This window comes from Piliocolobus tephrosceles, chromosome 10, assembly GCF_002776525.5.
Source record: "Piliocolobus tephrosceles isolate RC106 chromosome 10, ASM277652v3, whole genome shotgun sequence".
NCBI classification, from domain to species: Eukaryota; Metazoa; Chordata; class Mammalia; order Primates; family Cercopithecidae; genus Piliocolobus; species Piliocolobus tephrosceles.
Genome location: NC_045443.1, coordinates 90871526 through 90888843, shown reverse-complemented (window position 1 = coordinate 90888843; position 17318 = coordinate 90871526). Strand labels below are relative to the sequence as shown.

The 17318-nt window shown below is 42.6% G+C and overlaps 1 protein-coding gene across 1 annotated transcript in view; it reads left to right on the top strand.

The window, feature by feature from the left end:
* The first annotated feature begins 2134 nt into the window (after positions 1 to 2134).
* UBE2N (ubiquitin conjugating enzyme E2 N) overlaps positions 2135 to 17318 on the top strand; it is a 33601-nt gene continuing 18417 nt past the window's right edge. Inside the window, exon 1 of the mRNA XM_023224645.2 lies at positions 2135 to 2523. Coding sequence (XP_023080413.1) covers positions 2494 to 2523 — 30 coding nt within the window. The 5' untranslated portion in view covers positions 2135 to 2493. The remainder of the gene's footprint in view (positions 2524 to 17318) is intronic.

Here is a 17318-nt window from a genome sequence, read left to right as displayed (position 1 = left end):
AGATCATGTCACTGCACTCCAGCCTGGTTGACAGAGTGAGAGACTCTGTCTCAAAAAATTAAAAAAACACAGCACCCGGCACCTCTTTTTGCTTTGCTTATCGTTTTTTGTTCTCGTTTGTTCAGAATTTTTTGCCGTTAAGTGTTAGTATCTATCAAAATTACCCCTGATTTTAAATGCAGATTCCCAGGTCTCAGCACTGACCTAGAGAATTAGAATACCTGGGAGAAGGGTTCCAGCTGCAGGAATGCTTTTTTTAAAAAAAAAAACAAAAAACAGTGCCCTAGGTGATTCCAAGGCGGCTAGGAGTGGCAGTTTCTTCCCAAAATTGGCCACAACCATACTTTCCATCACATATATGCTGCTAGTTTCTAGAGTCTTGCAGCTCCCCTTTCAAGAGGTGGTGTTCATGTCCCCTGCCCTTGAGACGGGGGGGTTTTGTGGCTGGCTGACTGATGGATTATGGTTATGGTGGTGCCATGTGACTTCCACGAAGCCATGTGATTTCCATGGCTGGGTCAAAAAAGGAGATTTAGTGCCCATTTTAGCTTGCTAGAACACTTACTCTTGGAGCCCAGCCACCATGCAATGGGGGAAGCCCAAGATGCCCCGGGGAGAGGCCCACTTGGAGTAAAACTAACAGCCAGCACCAACTTGCCGGCCCTGTGAACCATCATGGAAGCCAATCTTCTGGTTGCACAGAATGATGCAGCACAAGCAGAGTGCCCCTTCCTGCCAAGCCCTGCCCAGACTGCAGACCTACACACTCCCAACACAATAGCACTCTGCCTTTCTGCCTACCAGCATGAATTATCCTGGGTCCTCTATAAAATATTCTGAAAAGTATCTTTGTCCAGTTTCATTTACTTTTGCAGATTCTTCTAGTCACAGAACCACCTATTGCAGACTTCTGGTTATTTGAAATTCTCATTATTACCTCTGAACCTTGGCTTCTCATCTAAAACGTTCTGTTAATAATAGAGCCTACCTCATCTGTTTTATAATTAAATGATGTATTAAATTTATGTAATCATTTAGCATCGCGCCAGCACAAAATATTTCTTATGTTCTTAGTTGGTTTCTTGTATTCAGAGTTCCAGTTTCTTTAGTGCACTATTTTTTCTTTCTCATAGCTCAATGCCATTTCACAGGCCATTTCCTATGCTTGGCATACTCTTCCCTACAAGGTCAGATAGGTTCTTACTCATCATTTAGGACTCCACTTATTTAAGAAGGCTTCCCTGAGTTCTCAAGCAGTTAATGCCTCTGCTAAAATAGCACCTGGGAGGAACCTCTACTACAGCCCTTAACACATTGGATTGTAACTAATTGTTTACTGGTCTCTCTTCTCCATTGGAATCTAAGTTCCTGGAAGGCATGGTCAGTCCCTTCTTCATTTATTCACCATCTACTGTCAGTGTGCTAGGAAACACTGTGGTTAAGTAGTTAAGGGCCAGGTCTCGGCAGATCTGCCTGGGGACAAAACAGCTCCTCGGAAAAAGTTAACTCTCTAAGCCTCATTTGTAAAATGGAAACACCTCCTCCATACTATTGCTGTGAAGGTGAAGCAAAATGCTTGCAAACAGTCCATCACACAGCAAGCCATCCGTCATCAGCATAAAATGCTTCCCCAACAATTCAATTTTCGGGCACCCCCATTCTAATTCTCTCGTAGGACCTCGCAATCTATGGGTAATCTCTGGTTTACAGATTACTCTGGGTTCTTTAAACCCCTCCTTGGTCATTCTTTTTGTTAACAATTCTGAGTCTTAACCGTTAGGTCTAGGTCTTACCGCCTCCAGCTGGCTCCAAACCCTTTTCCTTCAGTCCACCCTGGGCCTACAGGGCGTGTCAGAGGCCTGATTTATACAATTTAAACAACAAAACTCCCCAACAGGGTGTGAGTAACTGGAAAGACCCCCAGTCAGGGCTTTGCCACTGAGTTTCGGTTTTGCCCTCCCTTTGAGGAAGGAGCAAGACGGTCAGCCCCACCGCAGTCGTTCACTGCAGAGCCAGCAGGGAACGCGCACAATGCAGGATGACCTGAATGAACGAACGCGTGAATGAATGGGCTACGTCGTAGGCCAGGCCTCTGTTACGTCGTCCACCGGCGCGGGCGTGGCCACGGTTAAGAGAGCGCGCGCGCGAATCGCGCGGTACTACCGTCGCCCGCAGGTTCGGCCACAAGCCCCGGAGCCCCGCCCCTTCCCGCGAGGCGTCTCCAAAGTCCCTGCCCCGCCGCGGAGCGTCACTTCCGCCATCCCCGGCCGGGGTTGGGGCGGGGCGCGCCGGGGAGGGGGCCAGGTCGGCGGGAAGCTCGCCCGTGCCGGAGCCCGCGCCTGAACAGGGACTACATTTCCCGAGGGGCCTAGGCGGCGGCTGCGGCGACGGGCGCGGCAACGTCCCCCGGAAGTGGAGCCTGGGACTTCCACTCGTGCGTGAGGCGAGCGGAGCCGGAGACGAGACTAGAGGCCGAACTCGGGTTCTGACAAGATGGCCGGGCTGCCCCGCAGGATTATCAAGGTAACCGCCCAGGCCAGCCTCCAGCTCTTCGCTGGACTCTCGTCGGCTCAGCTGGGCAGGCAGCGCGGCCTCTCGCCGCCTTCGGCCGCCGGCCCGCGCTGGGAGGCCCGAGGCGGCGCGGAGAGGGCTTGGCCTCGGCGGCTAGGGAAGTCGGGTGCTGGGGAGGGGGCGCCGGGGAGACTTCCGGCCGCGGCGGGGCAGCAGGACAGCGGGGACCCGGGGCTTCCAGGCGCGCCCGTCGGGCTAGGGAGTCCTGGCCAGCGCCCCGGCGGAGGGTGGGGCGGCAAGGTTGCGGGTCTCTGGGCTTGGGCGCTGGCCTCCGTAGCTTCTGAGACCACCCCCCGCCGGAGGCTGCGGGCGCGCGGGAATCGCGGCGGGGCTCGGACTCCTGGCGGGGGTTGTGGCCTGACAAGGTCCCTTGGCAGCCGAGTCCCTCTTCTCGGCGCCGACGGGGGCGCGGAGGTGCGGCAGCCGCGAGTACAGAATGAATGAACCCGGAGGGTCAGGCCGGGCGGGGCCCTGCGCCCCGGGAAGTGGCTCTGGGAGGCCCGCGCGTCTTGCCGCGGTCAGCACATGCTCGCCCCTGGTTGCCGCGGCTGTCTGAGTCCGGGGACGGGTCCGCGCCCCGCTGCCCTTGCTTCCGCGGTCTCTCTCTTCTAAATACGTTTCCGCTCGTTTATCTCTGCGAAGTGATTTTACTCTGGTTGGCAAACTCTTTCAGAGCTGTTCCGAGGAAATAGTTCTAACACAAGGCTGGGGGAGGGCCGCAGTTATGGGGGATTCTCTCTCTCTTCTCTCCTCTCCTTTTCGTAACATGAGGCCCTCCTGCTATAGTGCCCAGGCGGATCTCATAACTCCTGGCTTCAGAGATCTTCCTACCTTGGCCTCTATGGGGGATCTCGTGAAATCTTTTGCCTCTCAATTTTGTGTGTTTTAATTATTAATTGGCTACTTATGAATACTGTGCTTTGACAAGTGTATACGGAACCATGACATTTTCGATTCTTTGATTTTGTAAAGTCTTCACCAAATATCGACAAGTCTTCCGATGTGAGATATTCCTTGTCATCCACAACAACTACACCTTAAATTTTTGTGTCAGTTTTTATGAAGGAAAGTAGTTGAACATTTATGTGGCTAAATGCGCCAGTTAAAGTGACTCAATTGCAGCATCATTTTGCTTAATATAACCTGGTGAACGTGTATGTTAATCTTGTTCATTCTTGTAAAATCTATGAGGAGGTGCATACTAAGTGGAAGACTTTCAATTGGATGATGTACTGTATACTGCTTCATCCAATTGCATTTAAATATATCTGAGGTGAGGGTGATGTCACTGACCTAAGGGTGCTTGAAGCAGAGAAGTAAGACGTTTTTGTATGGTAGAAATTATTAGAAATGACAGAAGTGTAACAGATTGTTGTCAGGGAGCCCTGGAGTCTAATAATGTGAACCTTCATAGTCCGAAATTTGTTGTGTGTGGATTTATCTAGGATTCTGTCCAAGGAGTTTTAATTGTCATATGTATTGGCAGGTCCTAACAATGTGATTTTAGTTATAATGCAGTCACATGGTCCCCACAGATCATGTTTATTGAGGCCCCAGTTGAAAAATGAATAGGGAGTGATAGAACCATTTACCAAATATCCTTGTTTTTGTTGTTACTTAGGTGATTAAGTACATAATGCAAGTTGACATTCATGATAATTCTCTAAATACATAGTGAACTAAACATTTAACATGCATTTTTCTATTTTTGATTATGAAGATATGCCCGGTAATATGAAAGCCTTGGATGAAAAAATAAATTCTGTGGAACCTTGTTTATAAATTTACAGAAATGGTTTAAGGCAATAAGATGAAGTCCTCATGATTCAATTCATTTGGCACACAGTAATTTAATTTGTACTGGGCATTTACATTTTGCTGTTCAAACTAAGTAGTAACTCATACTGTGATATATAATCTTAATTTTACGATATCTTGTTGAGAACATCTATCTAATGAATGGTACCTTGATTTGGGTTTTATCTTGTTAGTTTAATGTCATTTATAGCTTAACAGGATGGTTTTCTCCAATCCTTACGGAAGACTAAAATACTAGATTTTCAAACGTGTCCATGCTTGTGTTACGTAGGTTGTTCCATAATCAGTGACAATGCTTTAAAAAAAATCAGAATTTATTTTTAAAAGTTGCCTGTTTTCTGTCAATCACTATACAAAGTTCTATGTGGTGGATGGGGGTAGCAGTATTGTCCTGAGGCAATAGGGACATGACTTTGTTGATTGAACTGTTAATTTGTTTTATTTCTGGATGATCTTTGACTTTCTCTTTTCTTTTCTCTTTTCTCTTTTCTTTTCTCTTATCTTTTCTCTTCTCCTCTCTTCTCTTTTTTTGAGACTCATCTCGCTCGGCTCCCAGGCTGCAGTGCGGTGGTAGGATCTTGGCTCACCACAGCCTTGATCTCCTGGTCTTAGATGATCCTCCCAGTTAAGCTTCTTGAATAGCTGGGACTGCAAGATGCATGCCACCACACCCAGCTAATTTTTGTAGAGACGGGGTTTCGCCATGTTGCCCAGGCTGATCTCAAACTCTCGACCTCGAACAATCCACCCACCTCAGCCTCCCAACGTGCTGGGATCACAGGCAGGAGCCACTGTGTCCCGCCTGACCTTTGACTTTCAAAGGATGAAATTTAGCGTTGATTATAACATCAGTGTTTACCATTCTCATCTAATGAAAATATTAAAATAAGATGGTTTGATTTGCATGACTGTTAATACGATGTTTTCTAACTTATAATGATCATTATTTACATTTGTAGATTTCTTAACCATTTGGTTCTTACAGACATTTTTGTGAATGTATTTTGCAGTCTAGAAACTGACTTAAATGACTTTCCTAAGGTAAAGCTGGTAAGAGGCAGAATTTGGATCTTGATTGGTTTAACATTCCCCTGTCTCTTGTTAACTGTAAAATGACTAACTCTACAAATACAAGATGATTTTCTGGACTATTATTCACCGAGTTGCTCTCTCATTTAGATTCCTGTATCTAATCCAGTAGCAAATTCTGCAGGTTCTGCTTTCAATATATATACTAAATCAGACACTCTTCCCTCCGTCTCTTTCAAACCTCTGTTCACTTCCATCACTTACTGCCTGGCCTGCTGTATTAGCCTACTTTGGAGCAACAGTGTTATCTTCTTAAAATACAGACCATGTTACTCCCCTGCTAAAAACTCTGTAGAGGTTCTCCATCACACTTGCAGTAGAATCTTGCCTTTTCCCTCCATTAGCTATAAGGCCATACATTCATCTGGAATCTGCCTACTTCTGAGTGCATCTGCGCTTCTCTCCTTGGGTCAGTCCACTGTAGCCACACTGTTGCTTTGGTGTGTCCTGAACAATAAATGGTTGAGCTTATTCCAGTCACAGGACTTTCCTCCTGTTTGTTGCATTGCTTGCTTTGTCCACTTGTTCCGTTCTTAGCTCATATGTCATACCCTCTACCTAACCTGTCCCGTGTAAACCAGTTCTCCTTTTCCTTCCCCCTCAATTTTATCCTCCTATCTCCCTTTCTTCTGTGTAAGTGCTTATTACTGTTCAAAGTTATGTTATTTACTGTTTATTTTTCTCTATTCCCCATTAAACCTTCATGAAGTTAGGGACTCTTGGATGTCCCACATATTGCTCATTCATGCCTAGACCAATCCTTGACACATAGTAGATACTGAAATATTAATAGACTAACTGAATAGATGAGCCTTAATCTCAATGAGCAATAATTTGACATTGTTACTGCTTAGTATATTCTATCTGAACCAATGTCTGAACTAAAAGTTAAAGCTAGTCTCATTTTCCACCCATAAGCTCATTTAAAAACAAGACATATGAGTCTTTTACATTATTTCTTTTTTGTGAGGCTACTGTCCTTATGTATTTTTTGTTATTAACTAGGAAACGCACGTAGAGCATATTTGAAAGGCTCTGAAGGATACATAGAGAATCCCTCATCTGTCCTTCAGCATTCCAGTTCTCCTGCTTAGACAACCACTGTTTTTGTTTGTTTCTTTGTTTGTTTGTTTTTTGAGATGGAGTCTCCCCGTGTTGCCCAGGCTGGAGTGCAGTGGTACAGTCTTGGCTCACTGCAAACTCCACCTTCCAAGTTCAAGCGATTCACCTGCCTCAGTCTCCTAAGTAGCTGGGACTACAGGCACGTGCCACCACGCCTGGCTAATTTTTAGTAGAGATGGGGTTTCACCATGTTGCCCATACTGGTCTCAAACTCTTCTCCTCAAGTGATCCACCTGCCTCAGCCTCCCAAAGTGCTGGGATTACAGGTGTGAGCCACTGCTCCTGACTTCAACCACTATTTTTATTGTGTATCCTTACAAAAGACCAGAGCAACTTTCTGCTCTAAGTTAGGCGTCTTCTCCTTCTCATGCAAATACCTTGATTCCCTTCTCTTCCCCTCTAACCACCTGTGTATCTTCAAGTTGACTCTTTTTTTTTTCTTTTCTTTTTAAGAGACAGATTGTCACTTGGTTGCCCAGGCTGGAGTGCAGTGGCTTTTCACAGGTGTTATCATAGTACACTATATACATACAGCCTCAAATTCCTGGTATCAGGTGATCCTCTACCTTCAGCCTCCAGTATCTGGGATTACAGGCGTGCACCATAGTGTCCTGCTTTGGCTCATTTTTTTTTTTCCAAAGGACTGTTTAATGGAACCTTCTGGTTGGACTTTATTTTTTAAATTTTTTTTTAAATTTTGGAAATTTAATACTTTTTAAATAGAGATGGGGTCTTTTCATGTTGCCTAGGCTGTTCCCGAGCTCCTAGGCTTAAGTGATTCTTCCACCTTGGCCTCCCAAAGTGCTAGGGTTACAGGCATGAACCACCGTGCCTGGCCTAGACTTTATTGTAACTAATTGCTTATTCATAACTTTCAGATTGTTTCCTAAATTGTGCTGTATAAACAATGCTGTAATGAAGTTTTGTATGTATGGCATTTTGCACAAGTGTGAATAATACTGAGTCTTGATAGTTCTGTTTTAAGCTAGAATTTTTAGTTTGGTTTTTCTGCCTTATCTCCTGGACCAAGCTCTTTTAGCCAATAAAAGTGACTGAAGCTGGACACGGCGGCTCACACCTGTAATAACAGCTCTTTGGGAGACTGAGGCCCAAGGATTGCTTGAAGCCATGTGTTGAGACCGGCCTGAGGAACATAGTGAGATCTCCATCTCCACCAAAAAAAAAAAAAAACAGTTAAAAGCTTAAAGTTATAAAGGTTAAGAGGTACCTAAAAAAAAAAAAATAAAGTTATAAAGGTTAAGAGGTACCTAAAAAAAAAAAACCCTCTCAAATGAGAGGTTCTCCAAGTGAGAAGGATCACTTTCGGGAACCAATAAATGAGATCTATAGTTATGGCCTTGGTCAAAACCAAATCTGTTTCAGCTTTACATGTTAAATTGATATAGTGACTGGCATTCCTTTAATCGTCTTTTCAAAATGAATCATGAGCACTGGGCACTGTGACTCATGCCTGTAATCTCAGTACTTTGGGAGGCTGAGGCGAGAGGATCCCTTGATTCCAAGGTTTCAAGACTGTCCTGTGCAATATAGTGAGACCTTGTCTCTACAAAAAATAAAGTGAAAATTAGCTAGGTGTTGTGGCACATATCTGTAGTCCCAGTTACTCAGGAGACGGAGGTGGGAGGATTGGTTTGGCCTAGGAAGTTGAGGCTGCAGTGAGCCTAGATCATGCCACTGCACTCCAGCCTGGGTGACAGAGTGAAACCCTGTCTCAAAATAGTAATAATAATAATATTGAAAATGACAAAATACAGTCTTGGGAAAAAGTAGTTAACTTACCCTGGGGGTTGACTTATTTGATTAAAACCTAGTTTTAATCAAATAAAATTAGAATTTTACCAGTCTTTCCCAAAATTTACTTTATGTCTCCCTTCCCCACCGGTCCCTTTTCTATGGTGCTGAAAAATTTTACTTTTAAAAAAATACATTTAATTAATTTTTCTCACTCTGTCACCCAGGCTGAAGTGCAGTGGAAAAATTTACTTTTCTATTTAGTGTGATTTAGCCTCAAATTCTTAAAAATCAGATACAGTCTGATTTTACATTGAGACTTGAGTTTACTTTTTTAATAATTAGGATTTTTTTTTTAAGTACACGCATTATTTTTTCCTCTTACTGTTTAAAAGCCACTCATCTGATAGGTATTCTAGTGCATAAGGTATTTTTTTTTGTAAGAAAAGTGATTTAGAAAACTCACCTTTTTAAAAATTTATTTATCTATTTATTTTATTTTATTTATTTTTTTTGAGATGGAAGTCTTGCCTATTGCCCAGTCTGGAGTGCAATGGCATGATCTCGGCTTACTGCAACCTTTGCCTCCCGGGTTCAAGCAGTTCTCCTGCCTCAGCCTCCAGAGTAGCTTTCCTCACTGCCCCACCACTCTGTCTTGGGCTTTTTGTTTTTTTTGAGATGAAGTTTTGCTCTTGTTGCTCAGGCTGGAGTGCCATGGCGTGATCTCAGCTCACTGCAACCTCCGCCCCCTGGGTTCAAGTGATTCTCTTGCCTCAGCCTCCCTAGTAGCTGGTATTACAGGTGCGTGCCACCACACCCATCTAATTTTTGTATTTTTAGTAGAGGCAGGGTTTCACCATGTTGGTCAGGTTGGTCTCGAACTCCTGACCTCTAGTGATCTGCCACCTCGACCTCCCAAAGTGCTGGGACTGCAGGTGTGAGCCACCGTGCCCAGCCTACCTATTATTTTAAGCTCTGAAAAAACTTGTCTGATAATGTATTTTTCCAGCTAAAAAAAGGCATGGAAAAGTTACCATGATGTTTCAGAAATATATCTACCTCCGGGTGGGGGCAGAGGAACTTAGCCACGTATGGTGGTTCGTGCAGTAATCCTAATAGGAGACCGAGGCAGGAGGATCCCTTGAATCCAGGAGGCCGAGGCTGCAGTGAGCTATTAGTGGCACCATCGCAACCCAGCCTGGGTAATAGAGGCAAGACCCTGTCTTTAAAAAAAAAAATTTTTTTTAAATGATGAAGATGGATTTGTTATAAATTGTAATTAAAATCACCTTTGGAATTTAAAAAAAGCTCATATAGTAAAAATTTGACCAGGAACAGTGGTTCTTTAGTTCTTTCAGTTGTCTCATTTAAGAATTTTTCTGACCTCTTCCTAGGAAAAAAGCTACTTTTTTAATGTATGACTTCTGGGGATTCAGATTCTTGCCAAGTTTATTTGTGGATTCCCTAGGTCTCCATGTGCTCCATGTTAAGAATCCCTGGACTGCTTTTGGTAGTGATTAAACTTTCAGGCTCTAAAGATACTGTTTTAATATACTATCTAATGTTTTGATTATGAAATGTGAGCATAACTGAAAGTAAGTTAAAAATAGCAGTCAGTTCAGTATTCTTTTTTAAGCTCCTCTGTGTCAAGCAGTTCCTTTAGTCCAGATTGATCAACTTCTGCACAATTGAAATTAAGTTTTGTCAAATTATCAAGCACTTTAGTACTCACTGTGCTAAATGACTGTGACTAGAAATGTTACGCATTTGCTTTGCTGAAGTTTAGAATTTTTTCCACACGTGTTAATGACCACCCTTAAAACCAGAGGTTTTTTTTTGAGATGGAGTCCCGCTCTGTCGTCAGGCTGGAGTGCAGTGTCATGATCTTGGTGATTTTTTTATTGCTGTATAACTTTCTTAAGATTCCTTTATAGCTTATACTGAGGAAAATGTTAGTAAGTAGCTGGTTTGTGTGTGTGTGTGTGTGTGTGTGACTCTTAAAGACAACTAGATTACCATCTTAGTATAAGGCAGGGACAAAGTGGTTTTAGTAATATAGGGTGATCCCAAGGCCAAATATCAGTTTTCTGTAACATTGTGGTTTGTCTGTCTCTTTATTATCCATTCATAAGATGTATTTCAGTTCAATTAATGGGGCATTCATTGAATGCATAATATGTATTTACCAGTAAGCCAGGTGAACAAGAAAAGCATCCCCGTGTAATGGAAAACACAGTTATGAAACAAGAAATTACAGTAAGGTGTGTTATAAAAGAGGAAATACACAGGATTTACCATAGTCTAAGGATGAAGGAAAGGTATCTGTTGAGGAAGTGAGGAAGTGTTTTTTGTTTTGTTTTGTTTGTTTATTTGTTTTTGAGACGGAGTCTCTCTCTGTGGCCCAGGCTGGAATGCAGTGGTGCAATCATCTTGGCTCACTGTAACCTCTGCCTCCCAGGTTCAAGCAATTCTCCTGCCTCAAGCTCCTGAGTAGCTGGGATTACAGGTGCACGCCACCACACCCTGCTAATTTTGGTAATTTTAGTAGAGATAGGGTTTCACCATGTTGGTCGGGCTGGTCTTGAACTCCTGACCTGGTGATCTGCCTGTCTCGGCCTCCTGAAGCGCTGGGATTACAGGCATGAGCCACTGCGCCCAGCCGAGGAAATGTTTTTAAACTTGAAGAGTAGAGTTGGCCAGGCCAAGAGAAGGAGGGAGTTTTGGGCACATGGGGCAGCAGATATGAAAGCTGGAAGGAGAGACAGAAAGCATGGCATCTATCTAAAGATATAGTATGTGATGGATAATAGAATCAGGGTCTCATCAAAAGTAATTATTACTGTTTAATAACTGTGTTCAAAAAGTTGGCATCAAGAATTGTTAGGCAAACAAAGTGTTTCTAATTGTGAAATTCATACTTAGTCTGTGAACTATTCATCAGCGTGCAGTGTGGCAACTGTTCCTGAAGTGAGGTTGGTCATACAGTTTTTATTATGTAAAAATAGATACCTTTCATTGGCATTGTGTACCAGGCACTGTTCTGAGCATATTTCATGCATTAATTTACTTAGTTCTAATTGCAGTTTTATGATGTATGGATATTAGTATTATTCCAGTTTTATAGCTATGGGAACCTGCACAGAGGGATTTACTAATTTGTAGAGCTGTGATTTGAACCCAGGTAGTCTGATTCTGTAGACTGTGGGTACTGAAGATAGAATACGCCAGAACATATCTATTCCTAGATAATAACTGGCAGTGCATGAGTTTTTATACTGTATCATTTGAAGTGGAAACATGTTTAAGAACAGGATCTAAGTGCTTAGCTTACTTGTTTTGGGGTTGTGTTTTTTGTTTGTTTGGTTGGTTGGGTGGGTGGGTTTTTTTGAGATGGGGTTTTGCTCTTGTTGCCCAGGCTGGAGTGCAATAGCACAATCTTGGCTCACTGCAATCTTCACCTCCCAGGTTCAAGCAATTCTCCTGCCTCAGCCTCCTGAGTAGCTGGGATTACAGGTGACCACCACCATGCTCGGCTAATTTTTGTATTTTTAGTAGAGATGGGGTTTCACCATGTTGGCCAGGCTGGTCTTGAACTCCTGACCTCATGATTTGCCCGCCTTGGCCTCCTAAAGTGCTGGGATTACAGGCATGAGCCACTGCACCCGGCCGTGTTTTTTGTTTTTTTCTTTTAAGATAGGGTCTCACTGTGTTGCCCAGGCATGATCATGGCTCACTGCAGCCTCAGCCTCCCGAGTAGCTGGGATCACAGGCATGCACTACCATCCCCAACTAATTTAAAAAGTATTTATATATATGTAAATATAATATATAATATATATTACGTAGAGATAAGGTCTCCCTATGTTGCCCAGGCTGGTTTTGAACTCCTAGGCTCAAGTGATCATCCTGTCTCAGCCTTCCACAGTGTTGGGATTACAGGCATGAGCCACTGAACCTGCCGCGTTGTTTTTTTTTTTTTTTCTTTTTTTTAATCAGAAGTCTCTTTATTGTAATTTAATTAGAGACTTTCCTACAAACATGAGACCCTGTTTAGTAACATAGTTCACCTTAAGATGGAATGCCTCGGCCGGGCGCGGTGGCTCAAGCCTGTAATCCCAGCACTTTGGGAGGCCAAGATGGGAGGATCACGAGGTCAGCAGATCGAGACCATCCTGGCTAACACAGTGAAACCCCGTCTCTACTAAAAAATACAAAATCTAGCCGGGTAAGGTGGCGGGGGCCTGTAGTCCCAGCTACTCGGGAGGCTGAGGCAGGAGAATGGTGTAAACCCGGGAGGGGGAGCTTGCAGTGAGCTGAGATCCGGCCACTGCACTCCAGCCTGGGCGACAGAGCGAGACTCCGTCTCAAAAAAAAAAAAAAAAAAAAGATGGAATGCCTCTGGTCTGGATAGCATATTCTTTTCCTCCCGCTCCCCACCCAGCCAGTCCTGGATTTGAGGAAGTTTGTGGTTCTGGTGAAGAGAGACTCTTTGCTACTCTTTCTTACCAGGAAAATATACAGTCTTGAATCACTTAACAATGAAGATACTTTCTGAGAAATGCACCATAGGCAATGTCATCATTGTGTGAACATCATAGAGTGTATTTATACAAACCTAGATAGTGTAGCCTGCTACCCACCTAGGCTATATGGTATAGTCTTGATCCTAGGCTACAAACCTGTATAGCATGTTACTCTACTGAATATTGTAGGCAGTTGTAATGCAGTGGAAAGTATGTGTGTATCAAAATAGGAAAGGTATAGTAAAAATCTGATATAAAAGATAAAAAATGGTATACCTGTACAGGGCACTTACCATGAAGGAAGCTTGCAGTACTGGAAGTTGCCCTGTGTGAGTGAGTGGTAGTGGATTTGAAGGGCTAGGACATTACTGTACACTACGATAGACTTTATAAGCATTGTACACTTAGGCTATACCAAAAAATTATTTTTTTAGATGTTTCTTCAATAATAAGCCTTGGCTTACTGTAACTTTTATTTTATAAACTTATATGTTTAAACTTTTGATTCTTTTGTATGAACATTTAGCTTAAAACACATACAGCTGTGCAAAAATATTTTTTCTTTATATCCTATAAGCTTTTTTCTCTGTTACAATCTTTTTTAAAAAAACTTTTTTGTGAAAAACTAAGACACATACACACATATTAGGCCTATTCAGTATCATCAGTATCACTGTCTTCCAGCTCCTCTTGTCCTACTTGAAAGTCTTCAGGTGCAGTAACACACATGGAGCTGTCATCTCCTATGACAACAATGCCTTCTGGAATACCTCCTGAAGGACCTGCCTGAACCTGTTTTATAGTCAACTTTTTTTTTTTTTTATAAGCAGAAGGAGTACACTCTAAAATAATCATTAAAAGTATAGTATAGTAAATACTAGGCAATAGGAATTTTTCAGTTCCATTACAATCTTAGGGGACCACTGTCTTTCTTGCAGTTCATCATTGACTGAAACTCATACAGCTCATGACTGTATTTAAAGTACCACTGAATCAGATGAATTTTAAACAATAATTTTTTTTCTCAGTAAGCCTAAAAATATATTGGAATTATCTTGCATGCATTTATATATCAAGTTGAGTTTTGTGTTTTCTTTCTTTCTTTCTTTCTTTTGAGACAGAGTCTCCCTCTGTCTCTCAGGCTGGAGTGCAATTGCGCAATCGTGGCTCACTGCAACCTCTGCCTCCTGGGTTCAAGGAGCTCTACTTCCTCAGCCTCCTGAGTAGCTGGGATTACAGGCATGCACCACTACGCCTAGCTAATTTTGGTATTTTTAGTAGAGACAGGGTTTCACCATGTTGGTCAGGCTGATCTCAAACTCCTGACCTCGTGATCTGCCCGCCTTGGCCTCCCAAAGTGCTGGGATAACAGGCATGAGCCACCGTGCCCAGCCTCTACTTTTTCAAATAAAGCACACTGTCTAGGACCCTGTCTTTATTGTTGTGGTTCAGGTAAGGGTTAAACTAAAAAGTGCTGCAAGCTCTATTCAGGGGCCAGCACCGACTGTGATTAGAGAAGTACTTGGCTAGACCTTGCCTATTTCTTCTCCTAGTTTAATTGGCAGGGCTGCTGATGTATTGACAAGGATGCCAAGACAAGAATGTACTGGCTGTTTTCTCTGAACTCTTGTTTCTAGTCTGAATACTTAGTTCATGGTTTTGCATCGGAATTATCTGGGGATGTTTGTAAATATAACATTGCCAGCCCAACGTATTTTTGTTGTTTTAAGAGCTCCTGATGATTTTAGTGTACACTTTGCAGAAACACTGGTCATATGTGTGCTTGGCTTCAATGCAAAGATGGGTAGAATGGGAGACAAAAGTAAAATCATACAGCTAGCGCTGCTCTGTATATAGAATACAAAGGCATCAATGGGAACACCAAAGAAGTGACAGGCTGGCCTGGAAAACCCTCAACATTGGTTTAGGGAAAGGTTTTTAGAGGATGATACTGGAGCTGAATTTTGAAGCATAAGTAGAAAAGTAGAGTAGGGGGAGTAGAATGTCATTCTAGGTTAGACATACCTTACCCAGGAGATATTTGAACTAAGACTGTGTAACTTGAGTCAGCATATCTATGCTTGGATCACAGATACTTAACTTCAAAAGTAATCTTTTAATTTGAAGTTTCTTTTCTTCAGAAGTGTAGTTCATGAATATATATTCATTACTAAAAATTCTGTTGGCTGGGTGCGGTGGCTCATGTCTGTGATTCCAACACTTTGGGAGGCTGAGGCAGGTAGGTTGCTTGAGCCCAAGAATTCGAGAACAGCCTGGGCAACATGGAGAAACCCCATCTCGACAAAAAAATACAAAAATTAGCCAGGTGTGGTGGCACACGTCTGTAGTCCTAGCTACTAGTTGGGAGGGTGAAATGGGAGGATCACTTGAGCCTGGGAGGTTGAGGTGGCAGTGAGCCAAGATTATGCCACTATAGCCTGGGTGACAAAGCAAGATCCTGTCTCAAAAACCTGAAAACTCTGTTAATATGCTGTAAATATGTTATATACTAAATAGCCAAATAATAGATATTAATAAATTATTTCCCCTTCACTTACTTTTACTATTCCAATCTCTAATTCATCTGTAAGATTCCAAAATTTCACTGAATATTGAAGGAAAACTCAAATGCTTCATTTATTTTTTTTGAGGTGTAATTCTCATACCATAAAATTGAGTCACTCAGGGTGTACAGTTTAGTGATTTTTCATATATTCACACAGTAGTACAGCATCATCACTTGCTAATTCCAGAAGATTTTTGTCACCCCAAAAAGAAAAACCCTGTACCCATTAGCAGTCACTCTACCTCCAACCCCTGGCAACCATTTATCTGCTTTCCGATTCTATGGATTTATATAAATGGATTTATATAAATTCTATGGATTTATATAAATTCATATAAATGGAATTATATAATATGTGGCCTTTTCTTTCTGGTTTCTTTCATTTAGCATGTTCTCAAGGTTCATATATATTGTAGCATGTATTAGTACTTCATTCCTTCGTAAATATTTTAGCCAAGTGTTTTCTAAATAAAATCTTTTAAAAAGTGACAGTGCTGAAGGGAAGCAAGGTAGAATTTTTAGGAAATAGGTAATCTCTATTGGCTCTCATAAAACTAGTCACATTTGAAGCCTGCATTGCTTTAGAACAGGGATTTTCAACCTTTTGGCTTCCCTGGGCCACACTGGAATAAGAATTGTCTCATGGCTGGGCACGGTGGCTCACGCTTTTAATCCCAGCCCTTTGGGAGTCTGAGGCGGGCTGATGCCTTGAGGTCAGGAGCTTGAGACCAGCCTGACCAACATGGTGAAACCCTGTCTCTACTAAAAATACAAAAATTAGCTGGGTGTGGTGGCGCCCGCCTGTAATCCCAGCCACTTGGGAGGCTGAGGTGGGAGAATTGCTTCAACCTGGGAAGCAGAGGCTGCAGTGAGCCAAGATCATGCCACTGCCCTCCAGCCTGGGCAACAGAAGAAAAAAAAAAAAAGAATTAGGCCACATATAAAATACACTAACACTAATGATAGATGATGAGCTTAAAAAAAAAAAAAATCTGCTGATGCACCCATGAGAGGGGAGACAGCACTGTTCTCTCTTGCAGTTTTCCCTTAGCAGCCCCTTATCTGCAGACTTAAACTAGGAGCCCCTGGCAGAGTCCCACCTCCAGCATCATCAAGTGTAGAAGGAAAGTAAGAGACATTGATTGACTTTATGTCTGATTTACTAGTTTCCTAAGGCAGAGATTTTAAAGATAGAAAACTGCCTGGCCTGGCCCACCCCATGATAGATAGGGATGGGTAAGAAGCTCCTGAGATGTGGCAGTATGTGACCTGACTTCAGACTTGTCAGATTAGAGGTTTTATAGGGTTTTTTGCTCTTGTTTTGATTAAGCTTGTTTGACGTGCAGGGTGTCTCCTACCTGTGTTCCAGCCACCTGATTTCCTTCCTCAAAAAAACTAATGTTTACTTACACTATTTAAATTAGTTATTCCCAGGGCTACTTTTATGACTTTTTTTTTTGGATGCAGTTTCACATAATACATGGCAGGCTCGTGTTGCTAGGAAAAACTGATTCCAGCATTTAGACTCTTTGAATGTATTGTTGCATTCTTTCGGAGGCTCAAGCTGTCCACATGAAGTAGATGAATTTGACTCAGTATTATTGTCCATGGGTACTCTAGTGTAGCACATCAGCCCTAGTATGAAAGTTTGTGCTTATTTCAGTTACATTAAAATCTGAGTTGTCTGGATCATTTCCTCCTCTGGCTTAGTAGTGCAGGACAAGATAATCTGAAATCACAGAAGAATAAAAAATCTGCTGAGTTATTTACTCCAGCTGGATCTCTTAAGACTGTTCAAATTTCAGACCTAATTGGTAATCTGTGAAATATTAAAGTCTCTAGGCCGGGCGCGGTGGCTCAAGCCTGTAATTCCAGCA